Source organism: Conger conger, chromosome 13 (assembly GCF_963514075.1).
Source record: "Conger conger chromosome 13, fConCon1.1, whole genome shotgun sequence".
Taxonomy (NCBI): domain Eukaryota; kingdom Metazoa; phylum Chordata; class Actinopteri; order Anguilliformes; family Congridae; genus Conger; species Conger conger.
The window spans coordinates 24,458,130-24,480,262 of NC_083772.1; the positions used below are offsets into that span (position 1 = coordinate 24,458,130).

The following is a 22,133-nucleotide window of genomic DNA, read 5'->3' on the forward strand; positions in this document are numbered from 1 at the left end:
TCTTGCGCATATATAGAGTAGGCTACACAAGTAGTCTTCTCACAGCTAACAATAACTAACACACCCACTTTACTTTGCGCGCACACACACACACAAACACCATACGAATTTACCCTACTAACTTCCCGTTAGTTTATCTGTTCTGTGTTTGTATGTTTGTTTAATAAATATATTTTATTAAACCCGGTGTCTGTTTTGGCGTCACATAGACATGAGAGCCGACTTTCGAAGAACTTCCAACCTTCAGGTTATCGGTATGTTTAATCATTAATATTGGTTATTTTCATTATTAATTAATAGTGTTTAATTATTAATTAAAATACTACATTTGTGGTTAGATATTTCTGATAAGAGTAATTTTATGAGACTGATTACTTTTTGCAGTTATACTGCTACATAGCATTAAGTGGCGCCCCGGTTTCGTAGAGAATAAAATCCCTACGTTATTTGGTGGCCCGTGCGAGGACCCTACATAATTTGGTGCCCTATGTGAAGGACCCTACAACAGACACAGAGACACGCTCAGCACAGAGACAGAGACACGGCTCAGCACAGAGACAGAGACACGGCTCAGCACAGAGACAGAGACACGGCTCAGCACAGAGACATGCTCAGCACAGAGACACAGACACAGTTCAGCACAGAGACAGAGACACGGCTCAGCACAGAGACATGCTCAGCACAGAGACACAGACACAGTTCAGCACAGAGACAGAGACACGGCTCAGCACAGAGGCACGCTCAGCACAGAGACACAGAGGCACTCTCAGGACAGAGACACAGAAACACAGCTCAGGACAGAGACACTCTCAGCACAAAGACACAGAAACACAGCTCAGCCAGGGCCCAGCCCACAGCTCACCTTAGCCGCCAGCACATAGTTCAAAGCTCACCTCAGCCAGCTACAAAGCTTGCCGCACTGCCAATTAGTAGAACTGGGTATGCCAAATTAGGATAGAAATGAGAACCTGCAGGGTGGTAGAGCTCTAGGAGCTGGGATTCACTCAGACACACAGGCAGTACAGAGCAGACTCAGTGACACTGCAGTGTGTGTGTACAGTGTTGGGCAGAGCAGACTCAGTGACACTGCAGTGTGTGTGTGTGTGTGTACAGTGTTGAGCAGAGCAGACTCAGTGACACTGCAGTGTGGGTGTACAGTGTTGGGTAGAGCAGACTCAGTGACACTGCAGTGTGTGTGTACAGAGTTGAGCAGAGCAGACTCAGTGACACTGCAGAGCGTACACAGTGTTGGGCCCCCTCACCTCCTCGGGCAGGTCTTCAGCGATGCTCTCCTGGATGGAGCGGGGGGGGAAGGTGCGGCAGGCGTCCGGCAGTCCCAGCCCCCGCAGGTGGGGGGCGCCCATGCCCTTGTGCGGGACGGGGGGGTTCCTGTCACGCCCCGGCTGGTACTCCACCTCGCTCAGAGTGCGTGCCATCTGCAGCACGGAGCAGGACTGGTCATCCAGCCCGGAGCTGCCACCTGCTCGCCTGAAGGGGGCAGCGTTGAGGGCGGGAGGGGGCTCCAGGCAGAAGGGCCTGCCCGCCGCGCCCCGCCCCGCCCCGCCTGAGGCCGGAGGGAGGGCCCCGGGGGAGTCCAGGGGCTTGGCCGGGATCTTGACTTCGGCCAGGTCGGGGTAGAGGCCGCGGGACTTGACGTCCTTGCCGGAGGTGTAGAAGGGGTTCTCGGTCATCTCCACGGCGCCCTTGGGGAGCGGAGGCGGCGGGAAGTCGGGGGGCGGGCGGTTGAGGGTGGCGGCGTGTGTCCCGGGGGTCCCGTCTTCCTCCGAGGACCCCTCCTCGCTGGCGGGGCGAGCGGGGCGTCCGGCCGTGTGCCTGCGCTGGGGGGCAGAGCTGCCTGAGGGGGGCTTGCTCTTGCTCGCTGCGCTCCCCGCTTTGGTCGCCATGGGCGGGAGGGCGGAGCCGGGCAGCAGCTCGGAGGCCAGGGCGGCCGATTGGTTGGGCACGCCCTCCAGGATGTAGTAGGCTGGGTTGTTGTAGCTGTTCTTGCAGCTGGAGGGGTCCTCTGCAGAGTCCTGCTTCACCCTGGAACACAGACGGCCGAAATGAGCCAGGCTCCATCCGGAGACACGCTGGTCCGCCCATGTACCTGGCCTGCGACCCCTCGTACCTGGCCCGCCCTCCCTCGTACCTGGCCTGCGACCCCTCGTACCTGGCCCGCCCTCCCTTGTACCTGGCCTGCGTGCCCTCGTACCTGGCCAGCCCTCCCTCGTACCTGGCTGCCCTCCCTCGTACCTGGCCTGCGACCCCTCGTACCTGGCTGCCCTCCCTCGTACCTGGCCTGCGTGCCCTTGTACCTGGCCTGCGACCCCTCGTACCTGGCCTGCGTGCCCTCCTCTTTGGGGGTGGTGGGTAGGGGGAAGCCGGGACGTCCCCCCGTGGTGTGGGAGGGATTCTTCTCGCCATCCTCAGACACCTTCCCCACCTCGGCCAGCGGAGGCTTACGGGTCACTGTGGGTCTGGAACGGGAGTTAGAGCACATTTCATCTCACTCAGGCCATCAGACGTCCTTACCTTCACATTTACTCACTTTACCCCAACGCCCAATCCCTCAGATGACAGAATTCTCCCATGAGGTTCATAAGCGCGTTACGGGGTTATTAACAGGGTGTGCCAGTTGTGGCTGAGAGTCAGAGGTACCCACTTGACATATTCATGGCCCGTCCGCAGCGGTATCGTAGTTCGACCCTTCGGGCCGCCCGTCTCATCTTTGTCCACACTGATCCATTCTGTGGACCAATCAAAACACAGAGCAGAACATCAGCCAAGGGGTGGAGCAGAACACATCACATTCCATACTTAGGTTGTGCATCAGACAAAGACCTCTGTACATCACATCAGCAGTGTAGCTCAGGTAACACTGTGTACACACATGCGCGCGCACACACACACAAGCACATACCGTAGAGTCTCTCCCGGGTCCCCATCCTCTCGGAGGGCACACGGACCTTCATGGAGCCGCGGATGTTGCCCGTCTCCTCCCCCCGGTGAGACAGGTATGTGTGGAACTGCTGGGCCGTGCTGCCAATCATGGACTTCAGGGCCAGGACACACTCCCCTGGAGGACCACATCCCTCTTTAGCACATCCTCTAGGCATCTCAGACTCATACACACACGCACAATCGCTTATTTACTGCAAATGTTTGTTTAGAGTATCCTGTCAAAGTGGGTTAGTATCTAATTATCAATCTATAAAATGGCTGAATATACAGGTTAATATTTGTATTTCAGCATAATTAGTCATGGGACCAGCTTTGGGCATGACTATTCAAAGACCAGAGGAGGGTGTTATGCGATGGCCTGGGCACCAGGAGGTGGCACACACAGGCTTTGGAGCAGGGGTCCCACTGTACCGTAGGACTCGTATCCATCCAGGGACTTGACGGTGAGGAGCAGGTGCTGGTCCTGAAGGTACTCGATGTCGGACAGGATGGGCTTGAGCGTGGTCAGCTGCTTCGACGTCCAGCCCACCCGCAGGAAGTTGATGTTGTCGCTGCTCTGGCTGTCGTTCTCATAGCTCTTCTTGTATTCTGCAGTGGGATTGGTCAGGGAGACGGGATGCTTTAAAAGCCAATCACGTTACAATGTGCGATGGACCTCTTCACTGACCCCCCCCCCCCCCCCCACACAGTCCTAGGACTCCTCCCTTATAGCACACACCTTCCAGACAGGTGGAGTAGAACTCAATGAAGAACTTGGTCCTACTGGCAGTCTTCACGATGGCTTCAATGCTCTCAAACTCGATGTAGGCCTGCTCTGAAGACTTGGGCAGCCCTGGCACACAAGGCAGAGAGAAAGAGAGGAGTCGGACCAGGTAACACACACCTATAGAACAACAGCAGTGAAGGGCAGAAGCCTGGAAACAAAGGTTGTGGCCTGAAAAATGCTGGTTTATTTCTCAAATTAGACGTTAGATTTCTGAAAACAAGAACCTGAAAGTGAACTAATTCAATCCCCCCTGGAGCAATGCAGGGTTAAGTGCCATGCTCAAGGGCCCAACAGCTGTGTTGATATTATCGTAGCTACACTGGGGCTTGAACCGGCAACTTTCTGGGGCCCAGTCCCTTACCTTAGCCACTAGGCTACAGGCTGCCCCACATTTAAATGTAAACTGCGTACAGTGGCCTGAACAAAAGTTCCATCGTAAAGTTCGGCCCAGAGTCTGAAAATAATTCAGCCTCTGTTCAGTGTTGTTTTGATTTTTTGGCATCAAACCTTTTTTGGAGACGAACTGCGACGTCACTCCGACCTCGAACGTTGCGAACACGGGAGAGTGGTCACTGGTAACTATGTCATCTGTACATCCTAAAGCAACAAAAATGATCACAATCTTTAACAAAACATGTTTGTGTGTGTGATGTTAATTTTCTGTTAATATGGAATGCCTTTCCTGATGGCACAGGCAACAGAAAGATGTTTCACATCCCTACATCCAGAGTATTATTAAAACTGGCCTGATACTGTAGCTCCTCATGGTTACCTCTTTTGATAGTAAAAACATTTAAATGCACTGGCACTGTCTACACAGAACTACAAATCTTTTTTTCCACAGAAAGAAATAGACAAGACCAGGTTCATACCATAGGAGTTGCAGACTATATGCGTCTCGGGGTAAGACTTCCACAAAATACGGTCACACCATGAAGGAACATTGGTCCGCATCTGAGTACAAGCAGAGACGACAGTTGTGTGAAAACACCCAATTCTCACCTCTGCATTCGTAACATTATTTCGCCCTCCCAACTGGTAAGGCTAATTAGAGATGTAATTTAATATTCAATGAAGGGGAAAACCAAGAACTTTTGCGAGTGCATTATGAGCACTTCACACCATCCAAACATACCCCTGTCGGCTTTGGTTTCTGCCACACGTACATGTCCCGGGACCCTCTCTCATAGCGGTAGGTGGGGGGATAAGAGATTTCCTCTTCAGCTAAACAATCGCAGAGAGGAAAACTCTCATCATGTGTTAGATAACGCACTTAAAAAAGCAACTAAGCAAGCCATGCAAACTATAGACCCTGAAACAAAAGCCCTGGCACAGCCTTCAGAGTAGAGTGTGGGAAATCTCTTCACATGCAAATGACTCATTAATATGATCACAGCAAGTTTAAGTGGGTGCTTATCAGTTGGGGGGAAGAGGAGAAACAAAATGGCCGCACCGAAACGGAGGAAGACCTTGTTCTTCTCCCTTTCCAGATTGAGCTGATCCACTTTGAGCAGAGGCTCAAACTCTTTCCTGTTGATGTAGTTCAAGATCTCCTGTGAAAGGAGAGAGTGTGAGCAGAACTGAACCATACCACTGTTTACAGAGAGGGGGCAGCAGAGAGAAAGTGTGTTCTGCTCCATTACATCAAATAACTCAATGTGTTCGAACAGTCAGAAGTGACTGGAACACATTATTCAACAGGTAAAATCTTGAACATTCACTGAGCATTCATGAGCAAATAAGAGATCCCAGGAGCACAAAACGTACCAAAGATGTGTACTTTATGGGGTTCAGGGAAATGTTCAAATCCAATGAACTTGTAAGCCATTAAAAGGAGAAAGCTTAATTGCATAGTTGCATCAATTCATGTCCACTAGTAATGGCACTAAAAATTGTTATAATTTGCCCTTGTGAACAACTGGTCAGTCCACTGCGTTTTCAATAGTTGGCTTTAACTAACAGAGCCCCATACACTGTACACACACCACATACAGAATGGGCATTATCATAGTATGATCAGTGCAAACATTGGCCAATCATTGAGTCCTGCAGCACAAATGAGCTGGTGCTGAGCAGGAGAATGAGGAGCACCTGGATGTCCATGTCCAGGCGGTAGTTGAGGTCTCCGAACCAGAAGAGGTTGGTGAATCTCAGGGAGATGTCAAAGGAGCTCAGCTGCTTGTCTCCCAGAGAGAGCAGTCGCAGAATGTCCAGGTAGTTCTGGTTCCGCCTGTGGGGATAGAGCAGAGGGATGGGGTAGGGTAGAGCACACTGCATCATCTCTAAGTTTGTTCTGTGGGTACGAGAGTTGCGTTTCATATCGAAACTACGGGCTCCCTGAAGTCTAGAACTGAAGAGCCACGAGGTCAGTGTGTTTCCGTTTTAACCTAAAAATCAGCAAACAATTCAGGAACTAAGAAACCAGGCGAACAGCTAACTAATCTGCTTCGATTTGACAGATGAAATGTTGGGCAGCAACAGAAACCAGCTCTCCATGTCGAGGGTTGGGGACCCCTACACGCTGGAGACACTGGATAGGAGTAGCTACCTGCCAATCTTCTCGCTGCCTGATGTGAGGTGGCAGTTGACGAACCCAAACGATGTGCCGTTGAACATGAAGGAGACACCCACGGCGCCTTTGTTGCCTAGGGAAATGGGGAAAGGTGGGAGAGGCCAGTGTTGAGATGCAGCAGACAATAACAGCCCGTACAACTTAAGCTGAAAAAGCGGTGACCTGAGGTGGAAGAGAAATCAAGAAGAGGAAACTGGTTTTTCCACATGCTGTGCTGACCAGCAGCATTCAGCTATACTTTATTATGAACTGGCACCATCACAAAAAATGTCCACTAATATCACTATTCATATCCTAAACAACACCATTGCTGAAAAAGAAAAAGGTAGTTGGTAAATGATGTGGTTGGTCCGGAGGATTCATTTCAGTGTTAGACAAAAGCGGTGCATTGAAACCACAGTCCAAACTGTCTGCATTGCTCTAGTGGGAGTGGAAATGTGGACCAATTACCTCGGAGAAAGTATATACACGTCCCCATAAAGGTTAAAGGAAAGAACTCTGACCCATTTGCTTTCCCACCTGGCTGATAAGGATTCAGTTATCAATCTTGTGCAACTTGTCTTACCCAGTGTGTTTGCGATTCCGGTCTTCACACTGGACATGCCCACATGGCTGATCCGGTTTTCGTGTTCCGGTTTCACCAGGACAGCGATTTTGATGTTCCACAGCGTCTGCGTGGCAATCTGGGAAGGCAGGTTAGAGACCGGAGTAAACACCAGACGGAAACTCACAGAAAGTCACTGAAAGGTCTTTCCTCTGGCTTCTTTGTGAAGGGGTTTAATGTGGAAATGCAATAAAACCAATACAATAGACTACTGGAATATAATACTAAAAGATCTAGTGCATACTTCCTCTCCTCAGCTGTCTTGTTTCATTACTCTCCCACCTTAAACCCTATTTATTCACACCCTCCCAACTCCCCCCCTCCTGTACCCTCCAGCTGCCTCTCTCACTCCCACCAATCCAGAGAGCCACACTTTCCACCCTCCTGTCCCCATCCGTCTCTCTCTCTCTATTCCTCCTTTTCAAGCTTATGAATGAATTCTAGGCCTGTGCCATCAAACCAGCCCCCTCAAGTCTAGATTTCTGCTCTCCCACCTCTTTCCCATCCCCTCTGTCCTCACGAGTCCAACACCAGGTTTTCAAGCCTTAATCTTTCCCCTGGCGTTCCAGCTTCCACACTCCCTCTCTCACCAGTTTGAAGTCCAGATCCGTGCAGTCCTTGAGCGCCCCCCGCAGGACCTCCCCCCACTCCTTGTCGCAGACGGAGTTCTCCTGCGTGCCGAACACGTAGATGTCGTGGGGGATGGTGACGGTGGTCTCGTCCAGAGTCTTCCCCAGCCCGCGGGAGAGGATCCACGAGCTCATGGCCTTGGGGGCGGCAGGGGCAGGAACGCTGCCTGGAGACACGAGGAGACAACGTTCCTTAAGCCAACTGCCACATCAGCGTCACACCACTTTCACTGAAAACGCACTGCTGGGGAAAGTCTCAGCTGCACTCACACACAGTACAGCTGTCTAAGGGCATTTTTATCGAAATGTATTAATAATTTGAGTCACATTAACAGTAACATACAATTGTAAGTCGATCTCTCTTCCTTCCTCTCTCGCACCCACACTTTTAATGTGAAGCTCTTACTCTTAAACTGATGTGCAGATGACGGAAACTCACTGTGACTACTGAAGCTGAAACTACTGGGTCATTCTGTGAAAAATCAACCAGAGGTGAGGGAGTTGACTGCTCCAATTTTGCTCTAATGTTGTGTAAAGGTTCTTCATATATTCAGTAAAGAACAACCGAAACATTAGCTCATTGCATCTGTCCAGTGAGGGCACCAGGTCTGGAGCGGGAGCAGAGCAGTGAGGGACAGGGGCGCTCACCCATGTTCCAGGTCCCGATGAATATGGAGATCATGTCCGGCTCATCCTGCTGGGAATGTTTGTTCTTCATCAGCTGGAGCAGCTGGCAAAAGGCCTCCCTTTTCTGGGAGATGAGAGAAAGATTAGAACAGCAGACCAAAATCACTACAGTATGTGTGTGTGTATGCGTGTGTGCGTGCTTGTAAATTGGTACGTTTATTCTCTCACACTCAGTTACACAGGTACGTGTGCTCACTTTAGCGCTGGCAAAGATGAAATCCTTCCTCTGGCTTTTATCCTTTTCCTTCTCAAACACAATGCCCAGCTTGTTTGGCACACGCTGCGACTTGATCAGCTGCCGAACTACAATCAGGAATGCAGAGCAGGTTTTCCCTCAGCGATGTGTTAGTTTCATCACTGTTAAAAACACTGTAAAGACATGCTGCATGGACACATAGAGGCACGGACATGTATTGGAAAAATGTTGCAAACGATATGAAGACCTGGACCCCTGCCATTCCAAACCCAGCCGGCCCTGAGTGTCTCAGGTCAGTCTCCACGGCACATCGCCCCTCGCTGACTCACTCTTGTCGTGTGTGAAGGTGTTCCAGTCTTCCTGAGCGTTCAGCTTCTTCATCACCACCAGCTTGCCCCCCTCCACGTCCACGCTCAGCGTGTGCTTCTGGGACTTGCCGATTTTGGTGAGGTCAGCGAGGTACACGTCCAGCTTCACCTGCACGGAACAGCAGCATGCAGGTGTGGGGAGAGTACACGCAACTTAATAGGTTTCTATAAAAGCCATTAATAGAACTACATGGATAGTTTCCTGTCCAGTTGCAGACTGGATAGACCTTGCCGTTTTGATGATTTTTATTTATTATTTTTATTATTATTATGTTTTGCCACATTCTTCCTCAAATTATTGCCCACCCTGCCCAGAATGGAACTTGTTGCACAGCCGAGCTCCTCCAGCAGGGGGAGACAGGGAGACCCTAGAGTGCTGAGCTGAACTGAGCGATCTTTCCAGGAAGTTAGCTCAGCCCTGGGCCTGCGGAGACCCGTTTCTCACACTGTGCGTGACTGACGGAGCCAGGCAGCGGTCAGCCGTGGGAGCTGGAATGAGGAAGTGGCGTTTCAGATGAGGAAGACGCCTCCCTGCCCTCACCCTGAGGCTAGCCATCTCCCGCCACACAATCACTGCCTTTTATTTATCGCAAAACGGAAACGACTAAAAACAGCACGGACACTCAGAGAAGCGGTGAGGCGGCCACAACACGGCACGGACACTCAGAGAAGCGATGAGGCGGGCTTGTTCCCAACCTGCAAGTGCCGAAATTTCACCTGATGCAGGTCCAGGTGTTTTTCTGTTACATGAACCGCGCTCATAATCGGCATCCACACTGGAAAGGGTGCCGCACGGCAGTCGGCAGGTGGGGAGCCGGAGCTCTGGAGATGGGGAAAGCCCAGCCGATGAGGCGGGACCTACCTCGAAGGCCTGCACGGGAATGGCCTTGCTGTGCCGCATGGAGACTTGAGGTGGGATGGAGGGAGAGGAGGAGCTCATGTCCTGAACAGCCTTCAGAGCCTAGGCAAGGGCAAGGGCAGAGAGGGAGAGAGAGGGAGAGAGAGAAGGAAAGAGCAAATGGTAAACATGTTGTCCCCCACCCAATGAAATCAGAGACGGTGCAATTGCTTGACACCGGACTTTGGTAGTAGCTATGAATAGAAGCTTTTAATGGATCAACGGTAGACTAACTTGTAGTGGTTAGCATCAGTGCACGTTAACTACAGACAGTAACCAAGAACCAAAGTACAAATTCATACACACCCATAATACTGTATATTGATTATAGTTTGCATTGAAGGATACCGGTTTGGTTGATGCTTGTGTTATCACTGGTATTATAATATTTAGCAAGGCATAAGAGATCCACTTCATTGGGGTTGTTTTTATAAAATCAAATAAAAACCGAATAAAAACAGTTCAACCTGCCAATTAAGATGATGCTTGTATTTGTTATTTTTCCCCAGAAAAACATGAAGACATGAAAACATTATCACATCACTGGAAGCTCTCCCAAATCTCAGATGGTGGAATTCCCTCTCATTTCTCTCCCTGGCTTCCTAATTCACAGCATGCCTTTCCCACCACATCCCCCTCTGCGCACACCCCCGGGATGCTTAGCATTGCAGAGGGCCGCATACTGCCCAAAGCCAGCTCACGCCTGGCCATAGAGCAGGGCCTGTTGCCACATGCAGAGCCTGGGTCAACCAACCCCAATCACCACTAACCACCCCCACTGCCTCCAAATCACCACCAACCAACCCCAATCACCACTAACCACCCCCACTGCCTCCAAATCACCACCAACCAACCCCAATCACCACTAACCACCCCCACTGCCTCCAAATCACCACCAACCAACCCCAATCACCACTAACCTCCCCAATGACCAGTCAGCCTCCCCGTCATCATGGTAAGGAGTCTACATTTTTAGCCTCTCTTAGTGTTTTTATTCAGTCGATGCCGGTGTACAGCCTTGGCTCACCTTCTTCTCGATGGAGGACAGCAGGTCCTTCAGGATGGCCAGCTTGGTCACCAGGTGTTCCAGCTCCTGGTCTCCACCCTGATTCGCTGACTGGAGGAGAGAGGGGGAGGAGCTCACTCTGACTGATCATCACACAACACTGCAGGGGAGTGCTCTGCACATACATGTACAGAGTATAGAGTACGGAGGTCTGACAGGTTCCAGAAGAAATTCATTTCATTTACCATTCATTTTTCCCATAGCAAAATCCAAGGTTACCCAAGACTGGTGTATCAGCTGTGCTTACAACCCCACAATCAGAAGTACTCCCCCAACCAGATTTTCATGCGCAAGTGATATGAACACACACACACACACACACACACACACACTTCGCAAGCAACAAGGGTCACAAGGAATGCAAAAGGGCAGTTCTGCGTCTAAAACAACAGAAAATCCTGGATTCCTGAAGACAGCTGGACTAGAGGCCGGCAAGGCTGTGAAATGTGTTGCCATGGGAAACTCAGGAAGGGCGCTGTTTTCACTTCATATTTCCTAAAATACTCTGGAGGAGAAGCCGCAGGGGGCTGAGAGCGTTGAGGCTAAAGGTGAGGGTGGTGAGGAACGGCGTTATCAGATGAGCGCTTTCTGTAAACAAGTGCGGGGGAAAGGAAATCCTGCTAACTGCACGGTGTTTGAACACACACTCATATGCACAAGACTGCACACACACACAGACACACACACACACACACGCACGCACGCACGCAGGCTCGCAAATGAGCTCATGCGGCGATTCTACCTGCGGAATCATCCGGGACACCATGACTGCACTCTGCTGGTCAAACACTTTAGACAAAATCTCCAGACCAGCCAGGACTTTGTCCACTTCCCTGTGAAGGGGGAAAAGGGATTTTTAATAGATAAGAACTTCACTGAACAACACTGGAATAGTGTGCAAATGATGCTGCTTTACATTTTACATCAGGAAGTGCGCACACGAGGAAGCTTTGGAGGTCAATAAACTGGCAGCTAACTGAAAGTAAGTGGTCAGGATATTTATTGACAAAAATAAAGAGAACACATATTTCATAAGACAACCACCCAGTAGAGGCACATCTGACACAAATTGAAGAATGCAGAATTGGGCACAGAATTGTATGTTATACAAAGGGCAGTGTTAGTCCAAGCATCATCTTGAGAAGGGAACACTGAAACTCTCGCTCTCACCATTACTGTACAAGGCCCCAAAGGCTTTGTCTGCTCAGCTGGCGCTAATAGAATTACAAACCACTAAAGCCTCCGAACCTCAAGAAGAACTGGCATCAGCTGCACTGTCAATAAATAAATCCGCAACGCACTGCTTTCAGAGCGTTTGAAGTACACAGGAAAATCACCACAGCACTTACCTAGAGAGCTACGCAGTTACAGTGGTGTGAAAAAGTGTTTGCCCCCCTTCCTGATTATTATTTTTTTTATTTTTTGCATGTTTGTCACACTTAAATGTTTCAGATCAAACAAATTTAAATTAGTCAAAGACAACACAAGTAAACACAAAATGCAGTTTTTAAATGATTAAGAGAGGAAAAAAAATCCAAACCTACATGGCCCTGTGTGAAAAAGTGATTGCCCCCTAAACCTAATAACTGGTTGGGCCACCCATAGCAGCAACAACTGCAATCAAGCGTTTCCGATAACTTGCAATGAGTCTCTTACAGCGCTGTGGAGGAATTTTGGCCCACTCATCTTTGCAGAATTATTGTTATTCAGCCACATTGGAGGATTTGAGCATGAACCGCCTTTTTAAGGTCATGCCACAGCATCTCAATAGGATTCAGGTCAGGACTTTGACTAGGCCACTCCAAAGTCTTCATTTTGTTTTTCTTCAGCCATTCAGAGGTGGACTTGCTGGTGTGTTTTGGATCATTGTCCTGCTGCAGAACCCAAGTTCGTTTCAGCTTGAGGTCACGAACAGATGGCCGGACATTCTCCTTCAGGATTTTTTGGTAGACAGCAGAATTCATGGTTCCATTTATCACAGCAAGTCTTCCAGGTCCTGAAGCAGCAAAACAGCCCCAGACCATCACACTACCACCACCATATTTTACTGTTGATATGATGTTCTTTTTCTGAAATGCGGTGTTACTTTTACGCCAGATGTAATGGGACACACGCCTTCCAAAAAGTTCAACTTTTGTCTCGTCAGACCACAGAGTATTTTCCCAAAAGTCTTGGGGAACATCAAGATGTTTTCTGGCAAAATTGAGACGAGCCTTAATGTTCTTTTTGCTCAGCAGTGGTTTTCGTCTTGGAACTCTGCCATGCAGGCCATTTTTGCCCAGTCTCTTTCTTATGGTGGAGTCATGAACACTGACCTTAACTGAGGCAAGTGAGGCCTGCAGTTCTTTGGATGTTGTTGTGGGGTCTTTTGTGACCTCTTGGATGAGTCGTCGCTGCGCTCTTGGGGTAATTTTGGTCGGCCGGCCACTCCTGGGAAGGTTCACCACTGTTCCATGTTTTCGCCATTTGTAGATAATGGCTCTCACTGTGGTTCGCTGGAGTTCCAAAGCTTTAGAAATGGCTTTATAACCTTTTCCAGACTGATAGATCTCAATTACTTTCTTTCTCATTTGTTCCTGAATTTCTTTAGATCTCGGCATGATGTCTAGCTTTTGAGGATCATTTGGTCTACTTCACTTTGTCAGGCAGGTCCTATTTAAGTGATTTCTTGATTGAGAACAGGTGTGGCAGTAATCAAGCCTGGGTGTGGCTAGTTAAATTGAACTCAGGTTTGATAAACCACAGTTAAGTTATGTTTTAACAGGTGGGGGCAATCACTTTTTCACACAGGGCCATGTAGGTTTGGATTTTTTTTCTCCCTTAATAATAAAAACCTTCATTTAAAAACTGCATTTTGTGTTTACTTGTGTTGTCTTTGACTAATATTTAAATTTGTTTGATGATCTGAAACATTTAAGTGTACAAACATGCAAAAAAATAAGAAATCAGGAAGGGGGCAAACACTTCTTCACACCACTGTATACCCACTACATTCTGTGTGAGCATCCTATGAGTGGCTGAACACTGGGACTGATGCATCCTAATACAACCATCTTACCCGATTACTGAAATGCTCATGTAAACGCCTTTATCCAATTATCTTTATTGGTATGAGGGCATAATCGGCATATTGAAAACCTAAATAAGATGCATGGATCTTTGTCCAAACATTCAATTCTTTTGGTACATGTAGATATCGTACTGAGATTTCTTTTGGCTTTTTGTGTATGTCAGGTGGAAGTCGAACATGGCAAACGAAAAAACAAGCACGGCACGCCTTTTCAGAGATGTGAAATCCCAACTTATGGAAGAACGGAGGTAGGATTCTTTATTTCCATATTTAAGTTGTAGCGATCCATATGTGTCTTTATAGCAGGTTCATCTCAAGCACTGAACGTCCAAACTTCAGAAACAGAACTCTGCATGTTCCAGGAGAGGAAATACAGAGGTGTGTCTGTCAGGGTTCAGTCAGGTCGCTCAGTCAGGTCTTCACAGTGAGGTGAACCAAACAGCACCATGAACGTCGCGGTTCTCACCCGTGCAGCTTCTTGCAGCAGGACACAAGGGTCTTGTTGAGGTGGGGCAGGCTGGTGGCGCCCTGCTTGACTGCGTCCAGGTCCAGGGCGTAGCTGCCCTTCAGGTACTCGTGTGAGATGGTGCTGAGGCCGTTGGCCGCGGGGCTGTGGGGAGAAGACGGATGGGTCTTAAACAGCTGTGAGAACACAGACGCTCCTGTACCAGCTCACTCACTGTGAATTAGCAAACATTTCTCACAACACAACTGCCGTGGAATGGAGACCTCCAACTACCATACTGGGAAAGTTAACTTGGGCTCTGTACTCCAATACTACACCCGATGGGCTGATTATATTTTACGTTGTTTCACTGTTACTGAGAAGACCAATAATTCCCTTAAAGCAGAACAAAAATATTCTTGTTGTACAGTCATTATGTTGTACGTCATTAGTTGTTTCATTCAAATTAAAGGCTTTCTCATTGAATCTGGCAATGCTACCAATGGCTGTGTGAATATTATGATCAATAAAAAATACAAATACCAGACAATGAAAAAGGACTGGCTCAAAGAAACAGGAGTAACTATTTTGTTGCGGTTCATGTCTAGGTCATCGCTCCCAGAACAGAAGATTTTTCCCTGTATTTGGTTTCATTTGTCTCTGTAAAAACAATTCTTTTCAGGAGGTAAAATGTACATGTCCAAGTGTAAATTATACATTTTTGAATGTGTCCAAGCTACTAAGCTTGAAGAAAGCACTAGAAAGCACAGCAACTTCCTGGCTGTGACTTCCTGTGGACTTGTCTGGACATTGGGCCACGCTGCTCTCCAGCACCCCATCAGCAGGGTCAGCATGTTTCTATGCTCCTCTGGCCCCTCAGGTATGGCTGAAATACAGCTAAGGGCTCAATGATAACAGCAGCCTATTCCAGCCTACGAGACAAACCCTGTTATGGGAAAGCTCCCCGCCTATGTTGCGCGTAGGTCTTAAAAACAAACACAGGTTTGTAAGGATAAACACATCTCTAAATACTCTGGAAAGGCCACCCTCTTCAGACGGAAATGTGACTAAGTGCTTTAAGTCCATCCTGCTTCCACTGAGCCAGACTGGACGGCCAGGCTCACGCTCTCAGCCACCATAGCCCACTCCGTTTCTCAAACACACAACTGCACACACAGGCTCACACACACACACACACACGCACACGCACACGCACACGCACGGGGCCGTATCACAGCCCTGTCCTCACACACATCTGTGGCTCTGACAGGATGTGGGCCCAAGAGTTTTACATAATGCAAGATAACACAGCGACAGAGTATCGCTATGACAGAGCAGCAGGGACAGAGGGACTGAGCTGCAGAGGGACAGACCGATTGAATGACAGAGACAGGGGGGCAGGAGGGCAGAGGGACAGAGAAACAGAGGGACAGAGGGACAGAAGGACAGAGGGACAGAAGGACAGAAGAACAGAAGGACAGAGGGACAGAGGGACAGAGGGACAGAGGACAGAACGGCCAGCTCTCACAGCGCAGTCTTACTCAGTCTGTGGAACATCAGCAGCAAACTGCCTTATTAAAAATACTGACTCTGACTGCATTTCTAAGCAGAACGGTCATGACAAAGTTCACAAGCGGTTGAAAACAAATTTCCAGGGAATCGTTTAACTGGCTGAATCACAGACAGACATGTCAAGCCAACGGGCACTATGAAACTGATGTATGTTTTGTGCAGCTGGTCACAGCAAAAGCTTTCTCACGGTGTGTGAGTGATGGGGATTTAAATAAATGTATTTTTATCGACAGATCTGTGCAGTAGTCATACAAGATTCGCCGGAAGAATGTCTCATTTTCTAATCCAGAGCTGAACAACCGTGTTCATGGAGATGTGCCATCCTGTAGGTCTTCATTTCAACCCTAGTTTGGCACACCTGATTCTACCAATTTGCAGCTCAATGAGATCTCTAGCTGTTGAATGAGGTGTGCTTTGTTATGGTTGGAGGGAACAGGGTTAGGCAACCATGCTCTAATCCAATTCAAATAGTCAGATGTAATGCACCTGATTTTCTGCGCTTCGGGGAAGTCCGTACCAAATAAAATCAGATAAAGATACTTGAAGACTGCAACGAGGCCAAGAGATGTCAGCCTCCCATTGCTGGCCTTTCCAATCAAAAAATGCATCCGTTTTATTCTAAATGGACACCTAATCCACTGAATGGCTTTTGAATTACTCATAATCTGGGTCAGTGTTTCTTTGCAAATGAAAGCAGTGTGCCTGCAGTGGTTTCCTCAGGAGGGAAAGGGACAGCTGCAGGGCATGCCGCACACATCTCTGAGCAAGCACTCAAAACCACAGGTGAATCTATGACGTTCTCCGACAACTCATGCATCTCAGCCAGAAAAAACTGCAAGCTGTAGATCCCAGCTTGAAAAATCAGACCCTTTCCAGTCAGGCAGACCATAAGTTGGTACAACCTGGCTTGATATCTGCATTTATAAACACATTCACGAACAACTCCTGTATGTATGGTTTGAATGGACGGAATGGACACCGCTGAAACGGACTCAAACGGATGCATGGCTTGACTGGTTTCGATAAAGCTGTTGAACTGTGTGTGTGTGGGAGACCCCACCATGAGCAGAAAACACAGTGGGACAGGAAATGACTTACTCAAACAGCACATTTTGGGTAAGCCAGATTGCGCTGTTGTCAAGGCCATTAGCAGAGTATTCATGCACCAGAACTGGCCAATCAGATCACCCCTGAACCAAGATTTCTTCATTCAACAGCTGAGGATATCAAATCCTGTTCTTTGAGCCACAGAGCACTGTATTAAACTCTAGTTCTTCCTGTGTTGGAATGAACACAACCTGCTATCCACTGACCGACGCATTCTGGGGCAGAAATCAATATTTCTGAAATTTTTAGGCTGTTACAAGGATACTCATGAGAAATAAGATTGTATTCAATCTTTGTTTGATTGCGGATCCTAGTCCCTGATACTTGTGTATTCTCCAGGTTCTGCTGGTGTCAGGGATTGGACTGTGGGGGAATGAGAGGGGAACCCCACCTGTCTGTGGAGGACTCCTGTCCAAACGTGACCAGGGCGGAGCCAGCAGACCCCGGGGGGCTGCTGGTGGAGGCGGTCCGAGGGGGGAGGGGGGGCTTGTCATCTTCTCCATCTGAAATCGAGAGTAAACAGTGCTTTCAATTGGTCGTCGGTCACCGTGGCAAATCAAAGGCCCGGTAGCTCTGTGGCTGTGTGTGTCTGTGACAGGTAGGCGTCCCGTTGCTGGTCTACCCTCCCGTTCCTATGACTGGCGGCCTGGCGGTGTCAGAGCTGGCGTGAGCCTGCGTTTGCTCTGGGTGTGGCCACAGTGAAATTACAGAGCTGACCGAGGCCAAAAAAGCAAGCGCACAGCAATCTTCAGCGTGGGCGACAGCACCCTCACAACAAGCCTTTAACGTTCTAGCAATGTCATTCTCATAAAAACACTCATGTCTTCTACACTAAAAGCAGGCTTTACCCAACAGTTCACACCAGAGAGCACACCAGAGTAGCATTTTGTCATCAAAATGCTGTCTGAAGGAGTAGCAGCAAAACAGACATTAAGCATCACAAATTCTTCACAAAAAACAAAACTAAAAGGATAATTTCAACAAACAATGAAGGACACTGGAGGGCGGGGCTTGTTACCGGAGTAGTCCCTGTCGTCGGGGCTGTCCTCCCGCTCCACGGGGTAGAGCAGGGTGGTGACCAGACCCTGGCTGGGCTGCAGGTACAGCTGGATCAGCTCCGGGAGCGTCTTAAACCGCTTCGGCTGCACACCCTGTGAGGTCTGTACACGCACGCGCACACACACACACACACACACACACACACACACACACACACACACACACACACACACACACACACACACAAAATACACACACAAAAATACACACACAAAGTGTTTCATGAATAAAGGCGGAGATGAGGGAACAGAAACACAGAAGCAGGTATAGCAACAGAGTGGAGTGGAGTGGGCAATGAAGGAAATGTGTCAACCCAAGACAGGATGAGGAAACCCCCGGGCCCTGTGAAGTTGCCATGGGCAGCAGGATGTGATGCTGCAGCTCAGTCTACAGAGCAGCACGACGACATGGATTATAATCTAGATTTTATGTTCAAAACAATATACTTTCATTTAGAAATGATTGGCACCCCTAACAATTATTGTAGTAAAATCGAACAAAGTGTAATTGGCAATACAATTTTACTTTAATTTACTTGACTATAATGGGTCATTCCATCACTTCCTGTTTCACTAGAGTATAAAAAATTAGGTAACATGCAAAACCCCTTTGTCAACCATCAGCATGGGAAAATCGAAAGAACTGGCTAAAAACTAAATAATACCACACAAATCACAAGGACAAGGCATTGCCTCCAACCCAAGCAACTAAAGATAGAAGTGACTTAGTCACATACAAAGACAAAATGCTGTCAAACTCTACAGCACAGCACCATTTTGCACATCTTGTACTTTCATTGAGAACCAAAACATTGTGCACACAACAAGATATCAAGTTGCCAAAGAACCTCCAGTGCTTGTGCCAGTAGAGTGTGGTCTGACTGTACGGAATGCAAATGAAGCCCTGGAGCTCCCTCCCCTCCCATCCCCTCCCCTCCCCCTGTGCTATGTGCCCGACGCCCCCCAGGCGGGGGTGGGGATTCCCATCAGGCCGAGGGGCAGACAGTAATGTCGCCTCATCAGACGGAGGCGCTGACCAGCTGCTGGGCCCTGCAGACACCCGCCGGCACCCGGGCACAAAGAGCCGCTGTCTGTGCACGAGCCAAGATAAGCACCAGACCCTGCCAGCTGCTACTGTGAACAGTGCCACACAGACACACAGCACACTACACACAGACACGGTACTAAAGGCTAATACGTACACACAGTACACTACACACAGACACACAGTACTAAAGGCTGATACATACACACAGTACACTACACACAGACACATAGGCACACAGTACTAAAGGCCCATACACACTGTTCACTACACTACACCCCGTATGGGTGGATGCAACCTACATGTTACATCTCCCTTAACAGACGGAAGCGACGCCAGTGTTGTATTTGATCATATGACCGTTTTTCAAGCCAGGTGAATGAAATGCATTGTGATTCCTAGCCCTTTCTATGGGTTTTATATAGGGCACTTTAGCCTATAATGGGTTAAGAGTGATACACATATGCAAATACAACATTACACACAGAAACAGAATAATGCATACACACAATAAAACTACAAGACACAAACAGTAACACACCACACGAAGATGCACAAAGATTCAATATCTGAAGCTCTAAAACCATGACAATACTAGGAAAGATAAACAAAGACATTAAAATGTCACATCAGACATATAAACATCGCGAGACACAAAGACTGACCGAAGACAGAGACAAAACTCCAGGCATGCAGTGTTAAGGGCTGATCCAAATAAAGTTCTCTGAACACACTATAGGCAGACAGACAGACATACAGACAGACAGACAGACAGTAATCAGGGTCCAAGGAATACTACAAGCTCCTTACTGTTCACACAGAACATTATTGAATACAGAAAATTCAACACCAAAAAGTTGCTTCAGAGCACTACATAACACAAGGGAAGAATACATTTAGCACAACTTCTACAAATCTGGAGCAGTGAAGACAGCAGAGGAAGTCTGAGTGGAGAGAGACTTCATGTCAGAAAAAGGAAGTGGGGTAAATAGATTGCAGCACGGCCGACCATCCTGGAGCAGGTTTGGAGGCCGGGGACGTTGGACAGGACACAGCATTCTGACTTACAGTGAAGCAGCAGATTGGACTAGCCTCAGGGGCTCTAACACAGGCGCTAACTCTCCAACAGCATCTCCCTGCGCCCTAAATCCCACCGCACCGACATAACAGCACATGTCTACAAAACAGACTTAGCTTAGCCTTGCTGTTTTTACTCCAAACACTAACACATGTAGTGCCCTGACCCCTGCACCTGCCAGTTACACAACACTGGAGGTGAAGTCAGCTACAGAGTACAATAAACCTGGTTCCAGTGCATTGTGGGGACCCTGCAGGGGATCAGTGCGTACTCTACCTGTACTGCCAGGAAACCATCCTCATCCGGAAGAATCCTGTAAGTGTGCACGTGTTTCTGGAAACTGCAAAGAGAGAAAGGGGGAGGGGGGGGGAAGAGAGAGAGAAAGGAGAAAAGAGGCAAGAGTTAGTTGTACTGTAAATAACATTTACCGCAAGTAAACAAGCAATTGGCTATTGTTACAACCAACACCAGACTGAAGTTTCAGCAAGCAAAACAAAGCTGCAACAACAATAACAACAAAAGATCCCTTTTTAACCTTACTAAGAATCAATCTTATATCACCAAATGCACAAATACACCATTATATTTATAGTGCAGTAAGGACTAAGAGTAACAGATAAAAAATAAGAGTATGGGGGAAATTACTTTTAAGTGTGCTGTCACATAACAGCACACTTTTTGACAAAAAAATTGCTGGCAGTACAATTCCACTTGTTTGGTATGTCAATAAATCCCAGATCTACGTCCACTCAAAATGCGGTGGCCCTGTGACTTTCTCACTCAATTTGAATCTGCTTTGCAGGCCCGGCCCCACACAGCCCTGGGAAAGCATGGAGGAAACATGCCTGTGTTTCCGTACACGTGTGACGCATTCGGGAAGGCACCAATGCTACGAGAATGTCCCTCGACAGGACAGGAAATGTAGTGGGGGAGAGGGATCATTCCAAGCACTGTGATTTTCACCCAAAATATGAACAAAGGGGGGGTTTAGCCAGAAGGAAACGGAGAAGATGAATTCACATTGAGACTGGGAAATGAGTTTAAGCTCTGATAGGCTGATCAAACTGGGAGGACTAGGAAGGTCATGTGACACACGGCAGTACAGCCGGTCAGTGGTGGGCTTTAATGTCTGAACTTCACCAGTGATCGTGTGCTACCTTTCACACCTGGATTACAGAATAGGAATGTGAGAACACATGGATTGTAGAATCAATCCGTTCTATACCAGGATTACTGATACTGATACTGTATTCCCGCCCCAATATGGTATGATGAATATGTTTTTTTTGGGGGGTTTTTTCACACCTGCTACCAGAATAAAACGCCGTCCACAAATGTGTCACATCTCACACAAAATACAGACCACAGCATGTCACCCCCAAAACAGGAAGTCGTATTAACTCTTTACCAGTTGCCTGGGGTTACAGTGCTCACTCTCATAAGAGAGTGGGGGTATTTTGAAGAAAACAAACCTCAATCCGTTCCATGTCACACAAGTACATTTACCATTTATAAGTGTGAAGTAAACGCATTAAAAACTCCTCTACTAAACACCAAAGCAACGTGATGAAAATGCATGTGCTGTGTGTTGTATTAATGAGTGTGTGTGTGTACACATATTAATCTAAGTCTGTGTAACCTGTGTAAGGTCTGTCCTTTGATCAATGCAAGTATTTACCACGATCACAACTTTTTGGGTTTGCATTCAAATATAGGCCACCCTCTGCAGACGTATGGCCTGTATTTGAATGCAAACCCAGTTTGAATTTCGCCAAAGAGGTGCGGCCGCTGGCTTCGGCTGGATGTAGCGAACGCCTATCGGGCCAACGTGGAATTCCATGGGTTTGGGGAAACGTCAGGAGTGACGCATGTTATACCGTCCGTGAGTCCATGTTATACGACTCTCAAAGAGGAGACTTTCCTTCCCTGCATGGGAAAAAGAGCGGTCTCTTCACACAGAGATTAAAGTGTTAAGATGAGCGCGTCTACGGCTGCGTGGAGCGTTATAGAC

At 48.2% G+C, this 22,133-nt stretch overlaps 1 protein-coding gene across 1 annotated transcript in view; it reads right to left on the bottom strand.

Annotated features, from left to right (window-relative positions):
• The window catches only part of inppl1a (inositol polyphosphate phosphatase-like 1a), a 40,405-nt gene that overhangs the window by 3,755 nt on the left and 14,517 nt on the right, over window positions 1-22,133 (bottom strand). Inside the window, exons 2-25 of the mRNA XM_061216593.1 lie at window positions 20,399-20,462; window positions 17,960-18,101; window positions 17,333-17,444; window positions 14,284-14,427; window positions 11,490-11,580; window positions 10,709-10,798; window positions 9,646-9,744; window positions 8,745-8,892; window positions 8,416-8,522; window positions 8,181-8,283; window positions 7,494-7,699; window positions 6,865-6,982; window positions 6,276-6,372; window positions 5,819-5,957; window positions 5,181-5,280; window positions 4,863-4,951; window positions 4,600-4,681; window positions 4,235-4,324; window positions 3,680-3,793; window positions 3,373-3,549; window positions 2,921-3,076; window positions 2,663-2,747; window positions 2,337-2,477; window positions 1,263-2,043 (exon numbers count right to left, since the gene is read on the bottom strand). Of these exons, the coding sequence (XP_061072577.1) occupies window positions 1,263-2,043; window positions 2,337-2,477; window positions 2,663-2,747; window positions 2,921-3,076; window positions 3,373-3,549; window positions 3,680-3,793; window positions 4,235-4,324; window positions 4,600-4,681; window positions 4,863-4,951; window positions 5,181-5,280; window positions 5,819-5,957; window positions 6,276-6,372; window positions 6,865-6,982; window positions 7,494-7,699; window positions 8,181-8,283; window positions 8,416-8,522; window positions 8,745-8,892; window positions 9,646-9,744; window positions 10,709-10,798; window positions 11,490-11,580; window positions 14,284-14,427; window positions 17,333-17,444; window positions 17,960-18,101; window positions 20,399-20,462 (3,475 nt within the window). The remainder of the gene's footprint in view (window positions 1-1,262; window positions 2,044-2,336; window positions 2,478-2,662; window positions 2,748-2,920; window positions 3,077-3,372; window positions 3,550-3,679; window positions 3,794-4,234; window positions 4,325-4,599; window positions 4,682-4,862; window positions 4,952-5,180; window positions 5,281-5,818; window positions 5,958-6,275; window positions 6,373-6,864; window positions 6,983-7,493; window positions 7,700-8,180; window positions 8,284-8,415; window positions 8,523-8,744; window positions 8,893-9,645; window positions 9,745-10,708; window positions 10,799-11,489; window positions 11,581-14,283; window positions 14,428-17,332; window positions 17,445-17,959; window positions 18,102-20,398; window positions 20,463-22,133) is intronic.